The sequence below is a fragment of the Bactrocera oleae genome, chromosome 4 (assembly GCF_042242935.1).
Source record: "Bactrocera oleae isolate idBacOlea1 chromosome 4, idBacOlea1, whole genome shotgun sequence".
NCBI classification, from domain to species: Eukaryota; Metazoa; Arthropoda; class Insecta; order Diptera; family Tephritidae; genus Bactrocera; species Bactrocera oleae.
This window is the reverse complement of record NC_091538.1, coordinates 48,337,629-48,363,431: the sequence shown is the minus strand read 5'-3', so window position 1 is coordinate 48,363,431 and position 25,803 is coordinate 48,337,629. Positions and strand designations below refer to the sequence as shown.

General features: G+C 35.1%; 4 protein-coding genes across 5 annotated transcripts in view; 2 read left to right on the top strand and 2 right to left on the bottom strand.

Annotated features, from left to right (window-relative positions):
* LOC106622560 (electron transfer flavoprotein beta subunit lysine methyltransferase) overlaps positions 1-786 on the bottom strand; it is a 90,405-nt gene extending 89,619 nt beyond the window's left edge. The window contains exon 1 of the mRNA XM_070108194.1: positions 697-786. The gene's annotated coding sequence lies outside the window, so the exon portion shown is untranslated. The remainder of the gene's footprint in view (positions 1-696) is intronic.
* LOC106624129 (Adenosine kinase 3) lies at positions 115-24,129 on the top strand. Of its 2 annotated transcripts, XM_070108192.1 has the most exons (5): positions 115-601; positions 714-875; positions 1,005-1,160; positions 3,423-4,181; positions 24,120-24,129. In XM_070108192.1, exons 1-4 carry the CDS (start codon positions 510-512, stop codon positions 4,135-4,137), a joined length of 1,125 nt encoding a protein of 374 aa, XP_069964293.1. In that variant the 5' UTR covers positions 115-509; the 3' UTR covers positions 4,138-4,181; positions 24,120-24,129. The 2 variants fall into 2 exon arrangements, with proteins under 2 accessions (XP_069964293.1, XP_036218786.2); XM_036362893.2 differs by lacking the exon at positions 24,120-24,129 and having other exon boundaries at positions 116-601; positions 3,423-5,347.
* On the top strand, positions 7,591-10,110 carry LOC106616430 (adenosine kinase). The gene is made up of 4 exons (XM_070108403.1): positions 7,591-7,974; positions 8,753-8,914; positions 8,968-9,123; positions 9,193-10,110. Exons 1-4 carry the CDS (start codon positions 7,718-7,720, stop codon positions 9,950-9,952), a joined length of 1,335 nt encoding a protein of 444 aa, XP_069964504.1. The 5' UTR covers positions 7,591-7,717; the 3' UTR covers positions 9,953-10,110.
* Or43a (Odorant receptor 43a) lies at positions 18,342-21,800 on the bottom strand. The gene is made up of 7 exons (XM_014233084.3): positions 21,252-21,800; positions 20,999-21,137; positions 19,214-19,490; positions 18,938-19,037; positions 18,727-18,828; positions 18,544-18,651; positions 18,342-18,451 (listed from the first exon to the last, which is right to left on the bottom strand). The coding sequence occupies exons 1-7, from the start codon at positions 21,555-21,557 to the stop codon at positions 18,347-18,349; spliced, it is 1,137 nt and encodes a 378-aa protein (XP_014088559.2). The 5' UTR covers positions 21,558-21,800; the 3' UTR covers positions 18,342-18,346.
* Positions 24,130-25,803: the final 1,674 nt, after the last annotated feature.

Genomic DNA, 25,803 nt, shown 5'->3' with positions numbered 1-25,803 from the left:
GCAATGAAATAATTTTGTGCTAATAGTATTCCCCCTAAGCCCAACCATTTGAGTTAGCAGCATTGTTTTCAGACAAGACTGGCAACAAAAATAAAAACAATATAAGCATACATAGAAAGTATTCGCATATCGTATTATTATAAAAAAAGAAGTTGTGTGTAATTCCATTGAGAGCACTAGTTTCCCACTTCAATAAATTATGGCTAGAGCAAGTTATGGAGTAGCTCACAAAAAACCCGAAATGGTACAAAAGCAGACGAGAATAATACGTCGCACAAAGCGCTAGCTTCCCTTAATGTGGTAGTCAAAGCTTTGCGGCGGCGCGCACAAACCGAGTCAACCTTCAAACTAGTGGTACCTACAGATTCAGTCGAAAGCCTACCGTTGACGCGTTTATTGGTGCATTGGGAAGTAGTGAATAACCTTCATTTTTGGCAAAAGTCAAGTGAAGTTTCTTTTATTGATTTAACAGTGAAATCGCATTTTTATCATTTGCTATTGTTAATCAAATGCTTTTCTTTAATCGTACTATGGAATACCTGCAAGATATCTACGGAAAAGTTGTTGACTATGTATATGGTGAAAGCAGTTACAATAATACGTAAATATCAATATTATAAAATAATTCAAATAATTTAGTGTTTCGTAATTATAAAATAACCATGCTATTATCTCATTTATATTATGTTTTCTAACCTCCTCCGCACGCGTAGGCCACGCAAAATAGTCGCTTTTGGTAACGTGCTGCTGGACCATACCGCGCAGCTTCCGAAAGGCGAAACAGAGCTATTGGAACGATTTCAAATACCGGCAGAATCGAAAGGCGAACTTGATGCGGAGACTTTAGCAAAGTTAGCAGCTGAAGCAGCCGAACGGTAAGTGATTAGATATCCATAACAACAGCTGGTCAATCAGATGGTTATATTGGCATTTTAAATGTCATTGAACTACAAATTTTTGTATACATTTACTATTGTTTACAATGCTAATACATTTGCTTGTAGTGTGCAATTTGAAGTAAATCCCGGTGGCTCTGCTTTGAATACAGTGCGTATACTCAAACAACTCGGTACCGATGCACTTTTCTTTGGTGCTGTGGGTGAAGATAAAGCAGCAGACAAGTTAAAAGATATACTACAGGAACGTGAAATTGAAACGAGGTGAGTCTTTGGGAATTACCAGTAAGCGTTCAGTAACTTTGCGTCACTGTGGGTAATTTTGGCAAGAGTTGTAGTAAAGTTTATAGCGTGTATTTTTAAATAAGGAGCTGTGAAATAATCTTTTTATGCATATATTTTTTGAATTGCGTATTTCTTATACCAAAAAGAGTAACATTATTTTAATGAGTTTTGAAAATTCTAGTTGCGTTTACTTTAGGCGCACGCATAGCGTAACACACTTATATGTGGAGCCCGCATTTAAATAGTCACGCTTAGCTGCACGTTCTGCTGTATGGGAAATTCAAGTCACGCCTGGCTAAATTGGTAAAAATGCATTTCAGAAGGGTCCACATTTCATGTCTTACATTTCCGCTCTTTAATGTTAAATAAATTTGGTTTTTTAGCTCTGGCTAAAATTTCATTTGCATACAAATTCGTATGCATGCATGGGGGGCTTAAATATGTACATATGTATGTACTTAAGTGTTTATTTATTACACATGAGCGCTTACTAATTTGAGCCCTTTCAGCCGCTGCACGTTTGTAAGGGTCATTGTTATTTATTCTTTGCCAACGTTTGAACCGTGCATTGGTCGCGGTTTCAATTGTAATGTACTTCTCAAATAAAATGTGTCATTGACTCATGCTTTTAATTCCTCGCGTATTTTTACATCGTGTTGTTTTTGTTTTTTAGTTATTTTGTTTTATTTTTGATATACATATATACATATGTAGTAGCTGTGACTGTATTTACACCTTTATTTCTGTTTTATCTTTATCTCTGTTATAGCGGAGAGTAAGACAGAACAATGTCAAAATTTCTTTTATCTTTATTTTGATAAATTGTCGACTTGTATCAACAAGTCATGATATCAAACATAATGACATATAATGTCCAATGTTTATTCCTTAAAAATTCGCCAGCTTTTCTAATAATTGTAAAATTTTTATTGAGTAGAAATATTTCTATTTTTAAACTTGACTTAATTATTTCTGCGAATTTCAAAGAGGAATTCTCCACATAAGCGATTATGAAATTAAATTAATATTTTAATAGAACATTTTAATCAATTGGCTGTAAAAGCGTTTCTTCATTTCCAAGTTATAAAAATACTGAGCTCTTTATATGTACATACATATTTATGCTGGGTTTTCAAGCTTGCTCTCTGGCATGTGTCTATATATGCTTAAAAGAGGCTTGCTAGTTATTATTAATTTAATATTCTGCATCCTGTTGTTGTTGTTGCAGCGGTTATTCTTATGATATTTAGTAGTGAGTTCTGGTTTTGTCATCGATATTATCTAATGGGAGTTTTAAGAAACCAGTTACTACGGTATTGAACCGAAAGTTTCATGCAGGACATTTCTAGGCTAGTTATATCGGGGAAAACTCTAGATAAGTTTCGGATTTAGCTGCTACAATACCTAACATATTATAAGATCTTCAGCAGAATGTTGATGCCACTGCTGATAAGAATTTCTAAGTAAATAATAGCAAAAAATCTGAAACTTTCAGTAGCCGGGTATGTTCTATTTGAACACCCAGAAGGAAGCGTCGGACTCTATAAAATGTATTTATAAATGATTAGCATGACGATATAGCCATATCCGGCTGTCCGTCTGCCTATATATACGCGAAATTTTCAGATATCGATCTTAAATTTTACACACGTCTTCTGCTCCCACGAAGCTGTTCATTTGTGGGAATCACGGATATCGAAAGACAGCATATCGCTGCCATACAAACCGATCGCTCAAAATCCTGTCCTTGTATGGACAAATTTTGTATTTGCCGAGATATCTTCACGTGCCGTGGATTATTGTCCATGGCAACGGTACAAAGTTTTTGTATGGAATATTTTATATTTGTACTCTAGCTTCGGTGCAACGAAAGTTAATGTTTTTCTTGTTTTTAATAAATTTAATTAAATTAATTGTAAGTATACCTCTTTTCATCTCAAAAATTGCATGTTTACTTGAGTTGTTGTAAAGTAAGTTTCCCGGGGAATACTCGTCAGCATGCAAGCTGTGCAAATTCCCATCATATTCGTGAATGTCAATACCATATATGTATTGTTTGTATGTAAATATTTAACTTTGTAATTACTGTGAGCGTGTGATATTGCAAATAATGCGATTCTTTATACTATCATTAGCAACTTTCATTCAAATTTGATGTAAAAAAAAACACACTTAATCGATATACTTGAAAAGTTAAATACAAATAAATGGAAAATATCTCTTTCTATTTACATTGCACAGACTCGCCACAGTGACTGACGTACCGACCGGCCAGTGCGTCTGCATCGTCAACAAAGACACCAAAACAAAAGCGTTGTACGCCAATATTGGCGCATCGGCCAAACTCTCCGTCGACCATTTGCGAAAAGCTGAACATGACGAGACACAGACCTTTCTCCGTCCCATCGAACGTAAACAAATACTCTATATCGAAGGTTTCTTTGTGCCGCAACGCCAAGATGTCTGTGACTTCATTGTACGGAGCTACATTAGAGAACGTCGTCGCTTGGCAATCAATTTAAATGCCGAATATATTATAAGAGAAAACTTCCGACAACTACGCGAACTGGCAAGTGCAGCATTTTTCATATTTGGCAATCGCAAGGAACATATGACATTTGCGCAGCAGCTGGGTTACGAAACGATTGATGATGCAGCCAAACATTTGTTGGAGCAAAGCAGCACAGCCAAAGTGATTGTGGTGACAAATGGCAGTGAATGTGTACAGTTGATCACAAACTACGAGGATGAGTATGCAGCGCCAGGTGCAATTACATTTCAAAGTTTCCACGTGCCACGTGTCAACGAAGTTGTAGACTCCACAGGTGCTGGTGATGCATTTGTGGCGGCATTTTTGCATGCCTGGCTGGAGAAACGCTCGTTGAGCGAGTGTGTGCGTGTGGCAAGCGATGTGGCGGCCAAAGTGGTGACGGTGGTGGGTTGCAATCTACCATGAAGCTATAAAGCGGAAACGCAACAACCAAGCAATATTCAACTGACGCACTCAATCAGCGGCAATAAGCGCTACAAAAGCTGTAGTTTGTTTAGAAAACAAAACCTTTTTATTATTTATTATTCTATTTTTTGTATTAGTTATTAAGTATGCAGTAGTTTCATCGTTACGCTCTTAATTATTGGCTGCCTCATAAACATTTGAATGCCTCAAGTGCATTTGTACTTTCATATACATACATGCAAACACATATACAAGCTATCACATGCTAATCGGTCTCAATTCACGCCACATTTCTCATATGTTAGTTGAAAATGCCTTGACATTGACTCATTTAATGTCTCAGTCTCATCTCGCACACAAAGCGGTAATGCACAATGCTGATAAATACACAGCGCCATAATTTCATCACAATATCCACCATAAAAAGTACTTAAGCTTATGTACCCAAGTGTTGTTTTTTCGTTAAATACCTCACACTTGTCCACAGATTTATGTGTGTCGTCAAGTTAATATAGAGTTCTATAATCAGAAGCTTACCTATACTTATGTATGACCGCATAATAGGTCTCGAGCAGTGAGTGGGCCGTAATTAGAATGTGCAAAAATTTTATAATTGTTTACGCTCAAATCTCCAAAGCTTGCTACGCTTATACATTTTTTTTTGTGGAAGTGTTTATTTATAGAACAACTTTGAAAATGACTAACAATTTAAAACTAAACCAACGAATAACCGCATATAACTTGAAGAAAATCAGTTTTTTTTAAAAATTGAATTTGTCGCCCCATTTAAGCTAGTTGCATTTAAGTTTACTTCATTTTGATTTTAGTATTTAGCTCAGACCAAGTGACTTACATACACACAAATATTTTAAGTGCCTTATTTTATATTCATATATTTTGTCACTAATCATTTCATATACATTTAATAAAAAGATAAGTGTGCAATACACCGTTCTTAATTAAGTTTCGATGTTGTTTTTTTAGTATTAATTTCACATATCAAATATTGTTGTTCTCAACTCATAAATGGAAAGTAAATTTAAAATAAGTTTATCATGATGGTTGTAAGTGCCTTAAGAAGAGCGCAAAAAAATTTAAAAAATATAAAAAAATGCTCGGCGCATTATATAAGTTTTTATCTTAAATAGTATATAGAGTACCACAACTTCCAAAAGCTTACAAATAAATTTAACATAAATTATTTTATTTATGCATTGCTTTTTTAATCACGAAATGCACGTCCAACTGATAAAACGACTTAAGATTATTCTTGTTGTTTTACGATTTAATTATTCAAAGTACAAATATACACGTTTTCCGTAGAATCTAATTGCGAGGCCGTTAGGATATGTCATTGACGTTATCAAATGACATGTCCAGCAAACGTGTTGTTTCATCATGGTTACAGAGAAGGGTATTTCTATGAGTGTTTAAATATGTTTACGTCAGCGTGAAGCCTGAATGAGTAAAAATTAAACCTAATTAATTCCAATCTCGATCGTGATAATACTACTCGGAGCTCTAGCTCTTCGACTATATTTGATTCTCACGATCTACTTTTACCTAAAATGTGCCGTACCACAATTCATGTTCCTAAGGTGTGATTTTGTTTTAAGCAGGTGTCTTGTTGATAGTCCTTGGCCGGATAAAAATGCGGACATCTACACAGACGGATCAAAAATGGCTAATGGAGTAGACGCAGGAATCTATTGCTCGGAGCTGTATCCCTTCAATCATTCGGAATACTGCATTATCATCTAGGCGGAAGTCTATGCGATTGAAAAAGCTGCTGAGATAGCTAATAACGCTGAAATCAATATATACATACATACGTCGAAGGCCAAGCGGCAATTAAGGCTAAGATCTCACATCGTATTACGTCATAGAATGTCCTAGGAAGCAGGGAGGCAGCAGGAGGCGGTGTTCTGCATCTGCCGCCTTAACTAGAATTCGTCTTAGATATCTAGGAGCTTCGCACAATAGATGAAGTATCAAAATTAGATATCATGTATCTTTGAAAGTTTGCAAAAAGTGTTGACATCCTGTATGACGCATACTTCAGTTCAAATTAAACTGAACCTCCATCTGGCATTACAAGGGACCAGTAGGTCTATGTATGGCGTGACAGCCGGCCAGTATAATCTAACCTACCATGTTTTCATGCTAAAAAGAGACTTTAAAAATCGAAATTTTTTTTCCAAAAAATGTGTGTCTAAACATATCGAGATGTTTTGTAAAGCATTGTCAATTTACAGATTTCGAATATCTTTTATAATTTTGTTAGAATCGGACCAAAACTTAAAAAAATATGCTACATGCTTTCGATCCTTTATAGGGCATGTTTCTAGTTATGTTTACATTCGAGATATGCAAAAAAGTGCATAAGTAAGGTAATATATATAGGAAGATTGAATTTTTTTTTGTTTTTGTCAAAAGGTTTAGTTATTAACATTTTATTAATAAGACAGATTTTAAATTAAACTGAGTACCCATGGATATTTTATGTCCAACAGCGCGATTGCATTGTGAGTCGCCAGCCATCTGTTGGAGAAGATTCAGCAAAATAAAGTGCATTGGTTATTATCACAGTTGTAAGAAAAGGAAAGATCATAGATTGTCACAACTAAAAGCAAATAGTTTTGTAATGAACGGTTATTGGTAATTTCGTAATCACTTGGTAACACAGTAGAGGTTTCAAAATCTACCAATGAAGAAGCAAGAAGACATGAATTGTACAATTGAATCCCAATTTTCATATGTAGATCCGGCAGCAACAAAATGAGTAATCTTACGTTGCGTTTAATTTGTGGAAGAGAAACTTTTGAGAAACTAAACTCATCACCTGCTATATATATTTCTAATACACCAGTCTGGACTTAGAAGAATGGTACTCCGGAGGTTCGTATCCTCCAAACTGTAGAATAGTTTTAACCATAAGGGATATTATATATCACTGTAGAACATTTCCCTAGATCATTGGTTCTACCCATTCAAACCTCACGCGGATATTAGGTTAAAGGCTACTATACTTCTACTGTTAGTCGTCAGATGAGTTTAAAAAGAGCGGGTAAAGAGAAATAAATTTAAGTATATTATCTTTATCATAGGTAGATCTGGTAACAACGGCTGGTACGTCTTTATATTGGTAATCGCCATAATCAGAGGGTAGTAGTTTTCACTTCCGGTTAATATATTTTCAAAAACTATATTGGGTAAATACTATAAGAAGAGATATTTAGCTCGCTGAAGGAGAATAATTATCTTATAAATACGAGCTCTGTTTTGAAATATACTCAGACATATTTTTCAGTATTACTTCAGAGTTTTCTTAACGTGGCAGTATTCTTACCGGGTTATAGTTCGAAAACACACGTCTCAAATTTTTTGTGATATTCTGTTATACGACATGACTTTCACTTTGGCGGAATAGTTTTACGGTCCTTACTTCAAAAAAAAAAAAAAAACATAAACGAAAATTTAAATTTTTAGTTTTTTAAACACATTTTGGTTAAATCATGTACAAATATCTTTAGGAAGGTTTTAATAGATACATTTTATGTGAAACTTTGGAAGCATTAAAATGATAGCAGGCCTCCGGATCGTGAACACGGCGTCCAAGCAAATACAGATAAAAAGAAATATTGCTGGATGTATTAAGAAAAGATGCTGTACCCTGCAAATCCGTTGCCGGGAATTAAGCAGCGATGCAAATAAAAAGGTAAAGAGGTCACAAGTTTTGTTAAAAGTGCGATTAATTTATATCTACAATATTTTTTGTGAAATATTTCAGAGCGAATGCCAAGGTCGTGCTGCTGAAACAAACAAAAAGCTTCCAAAGTTAGTATATGAAGAATTTTGGTGATTTTATTGTCACTAGCATTATAAAAAATTTTGAGTAAGGAGTTGCTAAGGAAATCGGTCCAAAGCTAATTGGTGGTAATAATATTTAACTCAAGAAGTATATGGTTAGGTTAAGAGGACGATCCTAAAAGTGATCTCATTTAGACAGCTTAGAACGCCGGTCCATCGTGATATATACTGAGAAGACTCTTCAACTATCCTAAAAACAAACTGGTCTGTCCATGTTAATAGTTGGTTAAAATGAACTAGAAAATAGTTAAGCTGAAACGAGAAATAATAATTACTTCCTTATAACCTAAAATTTTTAATGTAAGCTAAACATTGTACAGGTTTTTACCAGCGCTTGATCTATTAATTTTCTTGCCTTTTTTGGTCCGGTACTGACAAAACTTGTGTCCCGTTTCCAGTGCCTGTAATATTTAGATTCTCTTTAAATTTCCATCAAAAACCGGTCTTTGTACCATCGTTTTTAAGTTCTCCTTATACCAATTAAGACGGGGTATCAAATAGAGTAAATGCTTGCGGTCGCGTGTTACTTTGTATGACATAGAATCTTTTGCAGTAGTTTTGATGCTGTCGACCTTATTCTTCAACATTCAAAGTGTATGAAAAGACTGCATAAGCTAAGCTTTACTAAGCACATCAATCTGGTCATAAGGAGGGAAACACGCTTGGGCTTTTTCATGCGATTTCTGTGATAAAACTGTAGTTCCACTTTAGAGTAGGCTCTTATTACAAATAATTTACATTTTAGACAATTTAAATTCATGTCTGTTGGACATATTTTGCTGGATCACACGGCGCGACTGCCCAACAGTGAAATTGGAATACTGAAAAAGTTTAACGCTGTAGAAAATACCAAAGGTATCCTCGACATGAAGTCTTTGCGAGAATTAAAAAAGGAAGCTTGCAAGAGGTAAGCGTTTACTGTGTAGACGTTAAATTTTCAATTGTCTTCGTTTCTTTTAGGGTGAAATGCGTGGAGAGTCCTGGTGGCTCAGCGCTCAATACGGTGCGACTGCTAACACAGTTGGGCAACAATTCGCTCTTTATTGGTCTAGTGGGCGACGATGAAGCTGGAAAGAAATTACGCAAATACTTCAAAGAGCACAACATTGATGTGCGGTAATACTTTTAAGTTCCCAAATTTAAAGTATGTAGCATAGTTCACATTGTTTCCATACTTTGTTATAGTCTATTCACACACAAAGAATTGCCGACCGGCGAATGTTTATCGATCATAAATAAGGATACTCACACTGAAACCCTTTACGCGAACATTGGCGCCTCGGAAAGCATCAGTGTGGAGCTTATGCAGCAAGCCGAGAAGGAGGTACAGTTCCTGCGCCCGACCGAACGCAAGCAACTTATATATGTGGAGGGCTTCATCACACCGGGACGTAGAAAGTTGTGCGAGTATATGATTAAAAACTATGTGAGCGGTCGTCGTTGGTTGGCACTAAATTTGAGTGCCGAATTTATTGTGCGCGAAAACTTCGATGATGTCATGACATACGCATGCGCCGCTTACTTCATCTTCGGCAATGGCAATGAATTTTGTGCACTTGCCAATAGAATGGGTTTCGGCAACGATTCGGAGAAGGCGATCAGAAAACTATTTGATCATCATTGCGGTCCTCGCATTCTGATTATTACAAATGATAAGAACAGCGTACTACTTGTAAGCAATGTTGAGTATGGATCGGCTAAACCGGGTAAAATATTTTATCGCGAATGTAAGGTAGATACTATTCATAATGTTGTCGATACGACTGGTGCGGGTGATTCATTCGTAGCCGGTTTCTTACATGCCTTCCTGAATAACTACAAACTTAAGGATTGTGTTGCCGTGGGATCTGCGGTGGCAGCCAAAGTGATCACTACCATCGGTTGCGATCTGCCGCAAGATTTCAACGTTAACGAATTGACTGATAAAATGACAAAAATGAAATGAAAATCGCGCCCGTGATTTAATATAGAATTATTAGCTTTACTTAAATAGATGTACCGTTTTTGAAAGATTTTTGCAAGTAAGTTGCTATAAAAATTATTCAGAGCTCACGACGAGCTACGCTCAGTCATTGCCAGCAGAATAAAGTTTTGTTCGTGGAATTATTGTCTTCTTCATGTAAACTTTTGTTGCTATTAATCATCTGTTATGAAAATATATCTCCGTAATGGTTATACCATTTGATCAAATTTGAACCGGACTAGCCAAAGAAAAAACAATATTTTCACGTATTTTAATATTAATCTTTATTAACACCTTAAAAATAGGATCTCGAACCTATACAAGCGTGTTAGCCCTTAATCCATTTTCCACACATTTGTTATAGGCCTCGGCTGGGTTGACCTTCAGTGTCTTCAGCGCATTTGGGTTTTTTCGGTTTTGGTTTGTACAGTTGTACAGTTTCGACTACATATTCATAAATCCAGTTCTCGTCACCAGTAATGATGCGTTTAATGAATGCAGGGTCCTGAGCCACGTTGTCAAGCATCTTTTTTGGGATCTCTACTCGACGAGGTTTTTGCAAAAGTTTCAGGTCTTTGGTACGAGACTAGCATTGACACGCTTCATACCCGAAACATAAACCTAAATGTGTAGAGTCAATCCATAAGAGATCTTGAGATTCTCTGCTATCTCTCTGATGCCAACACCAAGATTTTCAAGCACTGTTTTTTTAACCTTTTCAAAGTTATCGTCATTAACCGGCCACATCGCGATGTTACCGTGATTTGCCTCCCCCTCCCGTCTTATGAGAGGAAGTGATGCTAACCTCCGCCGCCCTGAAGACATCATCTAGGCAGGCAGAGGTGTCTCCTATAAGTCAGTGTAAATAATTCGAAGTTTGTAGTATCATATTTTTGACCTATAGACACTGCACATAGAATTGAAACTTTCTGTTGGTAGTCTTTAAGAGCAATTGGAGCAATTCATTGTAGCTGTTTTTTCTACGTGGTTCGTCTTAATCTATGCTCAAAACTTCGAACGCCATTATTTTAAGAAGTCGCTAGCTCTAAGATAGACTCTTGGTGGTTAACTTCAAACTACAGTGGACTCTTCAAGCGAAAATGTCAGCCCTACTCTACTAAAGTTCCTCATAGTTCCTCATAGTTACTCAAAACACTCTATTAAGAAGTGTTCGAAAGGAGACGCAATTAAACATCGGTTTGTAACTATAACAAAATTCTCAGTAGCATGAATCTATACCTTCTCATACGAATCTCACCAGCGAGTTTTGGCGAAAAATTCTCATTTATTATATATACCTATATACAAATATATCTATCATATTTTTGACATATGTATATATATACATACAAACGTATGAACAAATATTTCATAAATCTTTAGTTAGACAGCATAAATATTTTTTTTGGCCATGTGTTGCACATTCAAAATTGCATTTTTGGCATAACTGCTCCCACATTCGACACGGAGGCACACTCCGCAGCTTTCTCTCTTGCCACCAACGTTAAGCACTTCCAATTGTTGAATGATTTATTGCGTTCGAATGCTGAAATCGCACAAACGAAACTCAACTGGACCGAGCCAAAGCAGCGAAAGGCCAAAACGAATGGTCATTTCAGCGAATAAACAAAAGCCATCGGCCAGCATAAACGGTGGCCATCTGCGGCTGACATTATTTGCTTTAACTTTTTTATTATGACAACAACACCAACATTACATTTCAGGACATTCGTGCAAAGCTGTGTGAATATTAGGGTAGCCCTCATATAAGTACCATATGTATATACAAGTATATGTGCATATATGGGAAACAAGTTTTAAAGCTATGTCTACCGATCGTGGTATAAGCACTGTACAGTATCACATATCTATACACACTAGATTTTTTAACTGTAGGCACCACCAAAGAAAGCAAACGATTGTGTGCTACTTTAATTACTGATTGAGTTTGCTTATATTATTTTTCAAGCTTTATGACTAGTTAATATATCAAAGTTTACACAAATATATATGTGTTTTAAGAGAGTATACTCGTATTCCAATTCAATAGTGTTGCTTGACCACTTTAACGGAGTTTCCCATTGCCAGTCAATATTCATTAGAGGCATACAATTGCGGAATTTCTCTGCGTCAGTGAGAGAAAATCAAATTGGTATGTTACTTGTATGTATAATTCAAACTAGATTGTATTAAAACTGATAAGTAGAAAATTTCCCCATTATTTTACATACATACGTACTATCTCAAGCACTGCCGTTAAAGTTTGATGATAGTGACTAATCGTCTTTTTACTGTATGGTATGTGTGTCCGTGGGAAAGCGGAAAATATATAGTGGAGATGGCTTTCCCCCAAAGGCCTTAATTGGAGTGGTTTTACACTTTTTATGTTTACTTCAATACATTTGCAAAATAACCAGCAAATGAAAAGAGGAAAAGAGGGACATGGTCCATGAACTTGGTGGCTAATGACAGGACCATATTTTGAAAAATTAATTTCCTTCACCTTATAAGAAATTCTAAACATCTTAAAACATAAAACAACAAAATTAAAGTGTATTGCTTACACCGTATTAATGGTTCAGTTTGCGTGCTGCTTCCCGGTTGACATAATCACCCAGCAGAGTCGCTAATCCGAACAACAATGAATCGGTTTCGCATCTAGTGGGTAATGCGCATTCTCAGAGACGCCGTAAGTGCGCACCGAAGACGACTGTGAGAGTATCGAAGAAGACATGAATGAGTCCATCCGTCAATCCGCGCAACAATTGGAGCTGTCCATCTAATTGAGGATTTTGCGGAAGGATCTTGGTTTGCGGGCCCTCAAAATTCAATTGGTGCAAGAATTGAAGCCGAACCATCATTAAGCGCGTCGCACATTCGGTGAATGGGTCCAAAACGAGATTGCCACCGATCCCGATTTTCACAAGAAAATTTTATTCAGCGATAAAGCTCACTTTTGATTGAATGTTAATAAAAAAAATCGTCATCCTCAAAAAGTCAGTGTTTGGTGTGATTTACGGACAGAGGAAATCATTGGTCCATATTTCTTCAAAAATAAATTTACATATTTCTTCGTGCTTGAATTAGAGAATGTTGATGTGGGCGACCTTTGGTTCCAACAAGGTGGCGCTACATTCTACACGCTAACGAAACAATTTATCGAAGGAAACGTGAACGCATTATCTTCCGTACTGGGCCTATAAGATCAATGCAATTTAATACCGCTGGACTATTTTTTCTGGAGTTATGTGAAGTCGTTTACCTACGCAGATAAGCCCGAGACAATTGATGCCTTGGAAGAGAGTATTCGGCGCATTACTCCTGACATAATTCCTGAATAAAATGGGCGAAAATTAGCCTCTCGTCTGGAATCAATTCGAGCCAACCGCGCCGATCATTTGCGATCATTTTTAAAACATAATGACAAATATATGTTTAAAAAATACGCCTTATAATAATATTACCGGTTATAACTGTAGATTGAAAAAATCCTCCTTTTGACGTTTTAAGGACCAACCTAATGCTGATAACAATTATTTACACTGCGTGTGTCCGCTGGCTGCTTTCGCCACACTCTCCCTTCGCTTGTTGTCCTTTTGCTTGCCCTCTGCTTTACGCCTTTTGCCGATTTTTGTGCAAATGTTTGCAGAAAATATTTATCTCACACTCCGGCGTGTGCCAACCAGCTTGCTTGGCGATACAACAACATCACCAATATCACCGCCGTGGCGCGGCTGTCCTGTCGTGCTGTTGTCCTGTTATCCTGCGCCATTGTTGTTAGCGAAATGTGATTGACCAGCAGCCCGCCCGCCGACTGTGCTTGTGACACTTCACAACTACATATAAGTATTTATGGATGTGCCATCTATAAGTGTGTGTGTGCGATATGTGTATGTTTGTTCGTTGTATTTGCCTTTGTGCTTTTTGTGGTATAACGCTCGAGTAAGTGGCATTAATGCGGAATTTTATTGTACGTTACCGATTTTACCGTTACATGCCCACTCATACGCTTACTTTCGTACAACATTTGTATTATTTTTTTCACCTACACTTACACGCATACAACCATAGACAGTTGTTTTTTTGTAGTGTTGTTTGCCTACTTTTATTGTTATTATTATTGTGCGCATTACTGTAGTTGTTTACGGCTTATGCCTATCACCAGCGCCACATGTTGGCATTTTCTTGTACTGAAAGGGAAAAGCGTGGACATTTTCGCTTTTTATTTGTCAAATCTGTCATCGAGTATTTACACAATTGTCCTGAAGCTTAATCCGCAGTGATTGGCCATTTTGTAGATTAATCGTAATTATCAGTGGAATTATGTGGATTTTTTCCGCATTTTTAAATTTTATTTAAATTGCAACGTTGTTTTACATTATTGAATTATCTCATCAAAATTAAGTCGGGATATTTAAAAACAACAAATTTTAAGTTTTAATAACAAATTTTTACTTAAGATTTATAAATTTTTACTTAAGTTTCTTAGAGGCCATACAGTCAACATTTAATCCAATTTTCCATATTTTGGTTATAAACCGAGGCGATAGTGCTTATCGTTCTTTAATATACATACATCTAATAAGAGACCTCAATCGAATCAGTGCTTCTTCTTCGAACAGTAATTAGAGTTTCAGGGACAGGAAAATTTCACAATGACCAAAATCTGGCGGAAAGAGTAAATTATTATTGAACTTTGCTGGTTACTTTTTGTGACCTTCACATAATGATGTTTTTGCAAAAAGTTTTCGTCATTAACTGATATAGGATATAGCACATTCGAAAAGATGAAACACATATGCAATTCAAATACTTCCGTGTTTGTTATAGATAGGTAAGATTGCTGCTTGTCGGTGCTTAACTAGCGCTGAATGCGCCATTTTGATGGACTATCGTAGGGCCTTACAATCCTGCTATCTCGTTTCATCTTTGCGTCAAGACCATTTGGTGCTCTCAATGAAACTACTTATATCTGTTATGATTTTTGTGCGCCTTATGGATTCCAAGTATCCTGTGCCTGGTTTTTGTTAGAGTTGGGCATTCACAGAGAAATACCTGAAGATCTGTCTGCGAAAATCGAAAGGTTAAAGAACTAAGCTATGTCTGAACTTTGTTTTTGTTTTTGTTGAACTTGAAGTAAATGCTTTCACGACAGAATATAAAAAACTTTGAAATTCGGCTTCAATCTTTGCAATTATAAAACACTTTAACTAATGTGCTATGAATATCCCCTTATACGTTCAATAAGATCAATAAGGTTCTATGGCTGGGAATAAAGTTCAAATATTTAATGCGAGACAAAGAGTTAAAATACTATCTTAAAGTCCTAAGTCTTTCATTTTGATAACTTTAACATTTTAAGCTTAATACTTAGAAAGTTTTAACATAGTCCTTGTGACTCTCAATCAGTTCTTTCACTTATGGTAGTTTTCAGCGTAAGCAACCCGTCGCATTTCGCTTTAAGACATCCATAGGCTATGTGTACATACCTATGTATAGTACGTGGTCGTGATTGCTGGCTTGTGCTCAATCACAAAAGAGCAATCTTGCGTTCTTTGATGTTTAGATTTTATACAGTTATTGTAAGGTATTTTAAATCGATTATTTAACATAACGATAAATCAAAATTTCAAGCAATAACCTTTCTTCAAGTAAAAACCACAAAACAGCATACCAAAGCCACAAGGCGAACAATTCAGCTGAATTTGAATGAATGAATAGAAGAAAATATAGAAGCTATTACAGCCACAGCATTCAACAAAGTTGCTAGCTCATTATAATTCTGCCATAAAAAGTTAAATATACCACTAGCAAGCAAAACGAACAAAAAGATGTACGAGACAAGTGAAGCCACTGGCATATTGTGCTTTGTAAACCTGACTGAGCTCTTTCTCGTACTGCATTATTCTACTCATTTGCAGCTATCGAGACGTATTGTGGGTTTATGGGCGGCTTTCAGTGGCGTTTGTGGAATATTTAGTAGACACAAGTAAATCAGTTAACCACATTGATGAGACGACGTGGTGCCTGGCGATCGTAAAACTGATTTTATAGGCGAAAAAATAGTAAAAAATGGGCAAAACATAGACTAGAGAAGTTAGGGACGTTTCCATACATATATGCTTATAAATATAACAAAGTTTAGCGTTTTTCATTTTGAGAACAATGAATTAATATTACCGCAACTAATAAGTAAGACGATACTAGAATGTTGGGTGCAGTTTCTTTATTAGTCCACTGATTAAAAAATAAACTATACCTGCTATTGCAAAGTATAAAATTTGCTCTTTTCAAAATGGAATGAACTTTTTTGCCAACAATTATTATTTTCCAAAAATAGTTCTAAATTTTTTTTAAAGTCCAATAATTTTTTAAATACATAGGTATATCTCATTTATTAGTTATATATTATATTTACCATAGCATGCATATGCTATATATATTTTTTGTTTACTTTAGACATTTATCGTATATTTATTGCCAATTACGCGAACGATAAATTCTGCACCTACCAATTTCGTTGCGGTCGTAAAAATTATGCGTGTGGACAAGCAAAACCGGATAATGAAGTCGAACGCTCTGATAATAGATAAATACACGCATACATATACCTAAGCGTACATTTGTAAGTACTGTTAAATGTGGCTTTGAACACCACAGATATATGCTGAATGCGGAAGCTTTTGCAAGAAGAGTCCATCCCACTAATTAGCAACTTAATAGCATTGTTGCATTTTATGTTTTTAGTAAAATATTTAGCGGCTTTGTTCTTAGAAAGTTATAGCAAAACTGGTCAAACGCAGATACGGCATTCAGAAGAATAAGAAACTTGCGTCTATCGAATATTAAAAATGAGTCATCGAACAAATTTTCACTCAACGAAAACAATTCAATAGCGGCAGCAGTAAGTAAGTAAATTGAATGATTGATTGTCACTCGGACTCCGGTGAAGGTAAAATCTAAAATTATAATAACGCTGTTCGTCCTTCGCCCGACAATGTTAGACCTTCGAGTGTATTTCTGGAAGCTTTGCTAGAGTTTTAAGAAGGCGTATTCAAACTAAATTAAGGAAAATAGGGCTAAGTCCCGTCTAATCAATCATATTATACTCTAAGAATTTGCAAAGATCAAAGCCGGGGAAATACTTTCAGGTGAAGGGTAAACCTTTGTATTAAAAAATGTTGCGAAAGAATTGAGCATTCTTTATTTGAAGAATTCGTATTGGATTACAATCAAATTTGTTATCTACTTAACTTATACTAGTATTATAGGTTCATATCCGAGAATTTTAAATTAGAAACAACCTAACTAACGCATTTTCAAGATATTAGTGCTGGAGGAAGATACAATATAAATATCGGTGATAATTTTTATTTCCAAATGACATAATACTAATTAAAATATTTTTCTGCCATTGCGATATTATCTCATATACTCTAACAAACAAATGGACGGAATTTAACATATTATTCGTTTTAGGCATCACGACATATTAGAAAAAGAAAAAGGAGTTTATATGGTTTCAATTAGATACCTCACAGATTGGTCGAAATTTACGGTTTAAAGTCAACCGGAAGTTGGAAAATTCTTATATTATTAGTAAATGTTTCTTGATTTTCATATATGAAATTTTAAAACTTAATCAATTTACTTAATTCGAATACCTTTTAGAAAAACTTATGTTCTCAGTAAAGTAGACTAACCAAAACGCTCCTATAACACATTCAATAAATCCGTAGGAGTAATTTAATTGGAACATAAATACAACGATAAATTAACAGTAAATATTTTTATCTCCGATAAAAGACGCTTTATGTGACTTAAAGAAATAGCTCTAAAAATTTTTGTACCTCGCTCAAACTTTATTAACTTAGAACTATTATTTTATATATATATATTTTTTTTTTTGAGTGCAGATGCGCAATCTTTTGTGTTGTTTTGCAATACAAAATTGCACAAGCTTTTGTATATAGAAAACTGGACGGATAATCTATTTGACAGCTTACCAATAAAGTTTTGATAGCGTGACGTAAGTGAGTAGCATAAATTATCGTTCCGATTTTGTATTTTATATTTTTTATTAAAATTATATCATTTTGGTTTTAATAAATGCTACAATATGACAAATTCATGATAAATCACAAAATCAATGTCAAATTGAAACAACGTTGCTAGAAATAATTGCGATGGATGCCAAGCCATTTAATTACACATATACTTAGTTAACTATGAGAAATGCACATGTAAAGGGTATCGAAGTTAACGTTTTTTCCTGTTATTAATAAAGTTGAACATTTCATTCATCTCACTAAAACGCTTTATAAACATTTTACTACAATATGCTAGTATATTTTTAAAATAAATATAATTAATATTTCAATCATTATAGAGATTATGTAAAAGAGTAAAATAGGAGTACGATGTGTTAAGCAGTGATTGAAATACCTCCATTGTCATTGGATACATTTGACCAACGCGAATCTGTAAAAATTAAAAATACTATGATATAGTTTTTTGGATTCTTACCCTTAGTGAGGTCCAACTGGAGATGCACATTTCATAACAATACCCACCTGTAATGGATTTTGCGTGCGTGCAATGAATGTAAGTAGAGTTCTCTTAAAACGTGGACTACAATTGTACCATTGCATTTCGTAAGCCGCATCTGAGACGAGGAGGCTCTAAGGGTAATCAATTAGAAATAAAAATCAATTGCATCTGTGTTGTTTACTAATTTTATAATATGAATGAAGTACCATTTCTAAAACTCCATTGGCTTGCCAGTAATAAGTGAAAAGTACATACAGCATTGTGCCAATATACATGACAATGGAAATCTTCTCTGCCATAGAGGTTGTCTAATCAAATGTAATGAGAAAATATATGAATAAAAAACAAAGACGGCGATTGGTGAAATATAATTCTACCTCTTTTACTTTAAACTCTAAATAACGAAGAAGTACTCACAATATTAATGCAAAAGAGCAGCGAGCAAATAACGCAACTGAAGAGTAGAAATTCGATGAGTACCATGTAGGTCACCAATTCATTAAAGTCACTTACATATCTTTAAAATAAAAATATTTAATATTTAAAATATTAATCATTTTATATATTCTATAAAAAAACTCTAAAAATATGATTCTAAATCAGTTTAGTATAAAGAAAATGTTCTGAATATCATCTAGAATACATATTTAATTATTTCAATATACTAGCCATAATTAGTGAGACCTTACTCACCTAGCGATTCTCGCATGATAGGCGATATTCGTACGCAGCAACTCGAAGAGTTCCTTTTCAGTTTTACTTTTCATCTTATCGCATAAATTTCTGAGATTATTTTGTAATATCTGCAGTGCTGCCTTTCCGAACATAGAGAAAGTGGCGAATAAACTTACATAGGGCATATACATGCTGGACAAAGTGAAAGGGAAAGATAATTGACCAATATAGATGAGTTCATAGAGCGGAGAGCGTGTGACATCGATGACAGGTAATGCAACGCCGAAAGGATGAACTGTTAATAAGAAATATTCAATTTAAATTATATCATTTATATATAAATGTACGTTGTGTATGTAAATAAAGACAGTCTGGTAGGGAAGGGTACTGCAGCGTTCAAATTTTTTTTGTTACTGCTGCCTTTGGGGTTGGAATTTAAATAAATTTTACCTAGCGCTAATTTAAACCATACGTTTGATAAGTCAGTGACAAAAATCGATAACATACTAGTATTTAGAATATGCGTTTAAAAGGTATCGTTTTCGTTTTACAAAGTTTAGTTAGAGTTTTTTGGGAAAAATGTTGTAATCATAGAAAAGACATAGTTTTGTTATAGTTGACGTTTATTCAATACTTTCTCCAATCTTTCGCGTTATAGTCTGACATCTTTGATTGCAATTTGCAACTAAGTTTTCTACATATTCCCCAGGAAACGACCTCCAGCTATGTGTGAGTAGCCGAATGAAATCTTTTGTTGTCAGAGTCCGCTCCTTTGTTTTGGATCATTGTCTTCCTGCAGTATCCAATCGTGGTTATTTTTGCCGTAAAGAATTTTAACTGACTTAAGTAAACTCTTTTTATAAAACTTTATCATTCTAAAGGTGTTCAGGGTTTCTGTCAAAATCCCAAATCTATGAGCATTACATACATTTTATGTGTGCTTAACCTTTCTTTGAATAAATGTTATTCGTTTTCTTAGCCAAACACGTCTCAAGGGGTTGAACAATACAAAAGTTGACTCATCTGTTAATATTATACTGCTCCAATCACGGTTGATGTTTAGCAGCGTCCAATTAAACCGTTTTTGGATACGTGTTTCGAAAGTAGGGGTTTGATTAGAGTACTGCTGCATATCTCTGACGTCTGTCCCGTATTGTAGTTAGATATATATTTAATCCCTTTTGAAACAAATTTTTTTTTAGCTTCTCTTAGACTGAGCAGTGGTTTCTTTTCAATTAGGAGAACAATAGCTTTGTCCTGACTTTCAGATGCCATGTGAGTCCTTTCTCCCTCTTTCGGGCTTGTCATTTACTTTACATGTGTTTGATCGCCCAAAGGAAAATTGTTGTTTTTTGAACGCACTGTAATTAATATTTATACAATTACGAAGGAAGGAATTAACTAATATTCACCCTTCAATGACGCAAATATATTAACCAAACAAACCCTAATTTGTCTTTTCACAAGGCAACCTTTGTAATATAAATTATTTTACCTCAAAAGATTGAACATCACTCTACTCTGTCGGTTAAATAAGTAGCAAAGGATCCATTTCAATCATACCATTGCGGTTAGCAAAGACTTACAGAATGATTTTTTGTCAAACAAGAAACTATTTTGGGTCTTTGTTTAAATGCAAGCATGGTTTTCTCAACTGGTACTACTTGTAGTTGCTTTTCTTGCTAGATTGCGTGTTTCACTTGTTGATGTTAGCTTCGTCTGATATTATATCCAGAACATAAACTTATATTTTAGTATAAAAAAAATCAAAAATAGCTTGATTAATCATATGCTATAATTTACCTCTCTGTTGCTGAAAAAGTGGGTATGCCATTGCGACAACTAAATCGGAAAACGAAGCTGACAAATTGAAAATTGAAATATTTCTTGCGCTTTTTGTAGCTGCGGCCAGCACGCTCTTTGCATAATCATCGTCCGAACCCTGAATAATCGAAGAAAAGAAAATGAAAAATATTAAAACATTCTTTATTTAAACTTTATTGTAAGCAAACAATGAAACTTAAAAAATAAATTATCCGTTATAACTCGCACTCACTTGTATATTGTCGTATAATGTTACCAATTCTTCCATCAGCGCTTCAAATTTATCTCGATTCTTAATAATCAGGCACGTACGCAGCAAGGCATTGAAAACGGAGACCGCAAAGAAGGTATTCAATATGAAAGTGGCCAAATCACCCCATTGTTGATACAAATAAACGAACTGCATTGCATTCATTAGACAAACGGGTGCCACAAAAGCGACACAGCGCCGCCAATCGCGTGCAAAGAGTACGGAGAGAAACTTCCACAGCCTCACATTGACTGAGAGCATCGCGTTGTCTAAGACCGCGGTGGACATATTTACTTGAATTTTGCGCGGTTTTCACAGCAGAAGTGCTAACGAAGTGAAGGCAGAAATTTACACGGAGATCTTTTCACCCAAAAGTAACCACAAGCGTCGCTAGCAGGAGCCACAACTCCAGCTGAGGTTGACAAAGTGTTTGCGTTCACTAACACCGCCACTTTCCAAACGCTTGATTTTCTGATTGCTCTATAACTCAATTGGTTGATTGCAGAATTTTGTGGCTTGTTTGACGTCCACTTTTTTTATTATTTATTCAAGCGTTCTGGATACTTTCACTCCCATTCGAGAATATTGGCGCACTCCATGCCAGTTGGTCATTTGATGCCACTTAAATAGCTCGGAGTGAGAAATTCTCTTTAATATTTGTCATGTTTGGTGAGTATCGAATTCATAGTGAATTTATGTGAGTGTATTTGTGAAATATATTATTGTGATACGTGTGGTATACGTAATTGCGGGCATTAATCACTCGGTATGCAACCCTAAGTAGTCATTAAATCACATTTCAATTGACGCAGCTGGTGACAATTGCTAACTCAATTTAGAGACAAATTGCATTCGGAATGCAATTGAGGGCTATCAATTCAAAAGGAGGAGTTAATTCTGTGAAATTTTCTAAGGCTCAAGACAATTGAAATTATAGTGTTTAAAATATATAAGTGACCTTGAGAAAATTATTCTATTCTTTTGAGTTAGGTAGAGTATTATTTAATATTGGTATTATTTAAATATTGCAAAATGTCTTAATTTTAAGAAAATTGCTATGCAGCAGAAATAACGGTGTAATGACACACACACATCGAAATATAGAATATTGGTTAATATGCAAATATCATTAAAGTGGGTTTAGTGTAGAGCATAAGGTATAAAGTGAAGGATATAAATTTCATAACCTCGTAAGAAAATCGGTTAATTGATTTTGGCCAAGTGTGATATATTCGATATTATTCGACACAGTAGGTTTCATTGAGAACGAGAATTTTCCATCATGAAAGCTTTAGGCCTCATGTTGCGAGTCCGGTTGAAAAATATTTGGAAAAAAGTGGCTAGCTCACCACTCTTATAGCCCAGACCCCTTCTGACTACCATTTGTTACGCTCGAAACAGAGCGCCCGCACTGTAATGTGGTTCACATCAAATCAGAGTATCAAAATATCCGGCGCAGTTCTTTTGCGATGAAATCCAAAAATTGAAAAAAGGGATTGTTTGTCACAATTTCAACCTTCCAACACTCCAATCTCGAAATTTCTTGCTTTTTCAAGATAGTCAGCGATAATTATTCCACATTTAAGGTTCGGTTTACCGTGTGCAGTCTACTCGGATGGCTGTTGATTCGATTCCATAGTGAAATTATGGAGGCATATTTCATCCATTGTTAATTGGAATTCTCAATTCCTTGCTGCTTTTAGAATGCAATTTTCTTATTATGTACATACACATACGAGTGTATACAGTGCGTTCAAAAAATAACGTTTTTCCTTTGCACGATCAATTCGCGGAACACTGTTCTTATTTTTTTGCAAATTAACACATTTTTAATTGCGATTACTGACGCAAACAATTCAATAAGTGTTTTTCGATCTTCTTAATGTGTTACGTCGTGCCGTGAAATAAGAAAAATTTGTGCTTAGCATAAGAAACGTTTTGAAACTGCCGTTCTAAGAAAGCATCCGAAAGTTCCTAAATAAGCCATTAAAAAAAAACTGCTAAGTATTTAGTATTATGAGTTGTACATTTATGAAGAGGTGGGCTGACCATTATGAAGAAACTGGAAATGTAGATGATAAGCTAGTAAAAGGGAAGAGTCATCGGACATCTAAAAGTGTAGTTCACGCAGTCTTTAGGTTAATCCTATCCGGTATTTCGGTACTTTTCCAATGAAGAAAACGGATATTTCAAATGCATATCTTCAAAAAATTTTCAACCTACCCTAAAACGTAGGGACCAAGGGTTATCTGAAAGGGTAGTATCATGAAAATACTGTTTGATCTATTTACTGAAGAATGAGTATCTTCGATTGGTAAGCTGGTGGGTCTTCGTATATTTAAATTTTGATTTTGTGCAAATTATTTGTTATTGAATTTTGCAATGTCTTTGATATGTTTAGATACATATTTCTTAAAAGATTTGTTTCGCTTTTTTAGTGCATATGATTTTTTATTTGTTTGACTTTTTGTATTCAAAATTGCGCTTACAAAGCGAAAGAGCTTCTTCAGACATTAGCAAGAGCACTTGAATCGTTAAAGTCATCTTGTACATACCTATAGTATAAATATGATAATATAAACACCCAGTGTATGTGTGGTATATGTGCTGTGATTATAAATATGTATGCACATACATATATACTTACTTCTTTTAATATAATCATGTGTGTAGTACTCGTTGACTCGATATACTCCTGTGTAAAAGTCAGTGCTCCCCAATGCGTGAGAACTACATTCAATTTGCCGTTGCAATGATTATTTCGAAGAAATATGCATAAGTATAGGTGTATGTACATATACCTATAACTGCATATAATAAATGATATAAAATCAATATAACAACTGGTAGTCAATCAGCGCAACAGAATATTAGCGAATCCTTAAAGTATGTGTAAGTATTCAAGAATGCGTAGATGCATGTATGTATGCATGTATAGGTATGTGTATGGAAGAACTTAACAATAGAACTTTCAAAAGAAATATTGCATTTGGTTGGAGTTAAAAGAATTTTGCAGACTCAGCGCAAATATTTCATGCATCAATGAGCAAAAGTTATGCAAAAAGAAGTTAAGTGAATGAGAAGGATGAAGTGATGACAAGAACCGAGAGAGTGTATTTATATGTACTTACTTGTATGTATATAAAAGTACTAAGTGCATAGTACTTTCGTTCTTAGAAAATATGCTTAACTTGTTTGACACTGACATTGATTGGGTTGATTTGATAGCAAGCTCGAACTCTATTATTGGGGAGTACAACGGGCAACGAACATACATACACATACATCGCTCAGACATCAGTCATTGCAAAATCTGAGAACCCCAACGCGGAATGTGTATGCTGTGCCACCGCAGTGAGTTGCATTACAAAAATATATCGTAAAATTGCGAAATGTGTAAAAATTGATAAGTTTTGGAACGCAAAAATATTTTGATTTTCAGGGGGGGTGGGGGTCCGTAGTATTAGTTTCATGGAGGGTCTTTTTATGAAATTTTCAAATTTCAATGCAAACTATATGTAATGATAGAACTTAAATATATATATAATAATTATTATAAAGAATGGCCGACTATATGGATTATAAAGCATAAGATACTTAACAAACAGCTCGATTGGCAATAAGGGTATGGTTTAAACATCTTTGTGAAAATAAATATAGGACGGAAATTAGTATAGCAAATCCCTGATCTTTTTTCATAAAATGTTCTATAAAAATAGCCAACGTAGCCGCTTTTATTCGCTGAACTATGTCAATGTCGTCGAATAACTCGTTCCATCATCTGCGGTATTCGCCATCACCTATATTCAAAGGACCATAAATCTTCCGCAATACCTTGACTGAGGACTTGTCAAACCAACATTCAAAGCAAACACATGTATATGACATCTATGTTCAGGATACTGTGAAAATTTACGAACTTACGACTTACACTCAAACAATGTTTAAGACCTGCGGAAATATACGTTTTTGGCCAAACTGGTACCTTAATGAACTAAATTTTTAGATTTAAAAACATACCAATTTGGAAAAGACTCTTCCAGCACTATCGCAAAAAAAGTGAATGTAATGTGGCTTACTACTTAACTAAACTAAAGCTTAAGCCAACGGTACCGTCAGTGCTGATTTCTAAAGACAAATGATCCGCCATTTAATTTTTTGTGAGCGATCCATGTCAAGGAGTATTTTTGGAGAGCAGTAAAACTCCTACAAAACTATGAATTTTTCGATTTAGGTATAATGAATTTTATACTCTTGTAACATGTTGCTACAGAGTATAACAGTTTTGTTCACCTAGCGGTTGTTCGTATCACCTGAAAATAGTGGAGTTAGATATAAGGAGAGATAAGTTGAAATCCGGGTGACTGCCTCGAAAGTCTAATTGAACTTGGTACACGTGTTCCTTGGCAAAAAAATTAGTTCGTATGTGGGCGTAATCGGACCGCTGCTAATTTGGAAAAGGGGATTGCAGTAACATGGGGCACCTGTGGGCTAAACTTTTTAGAAAAATTGGCGTGGCCCGTTAAATAGGTTT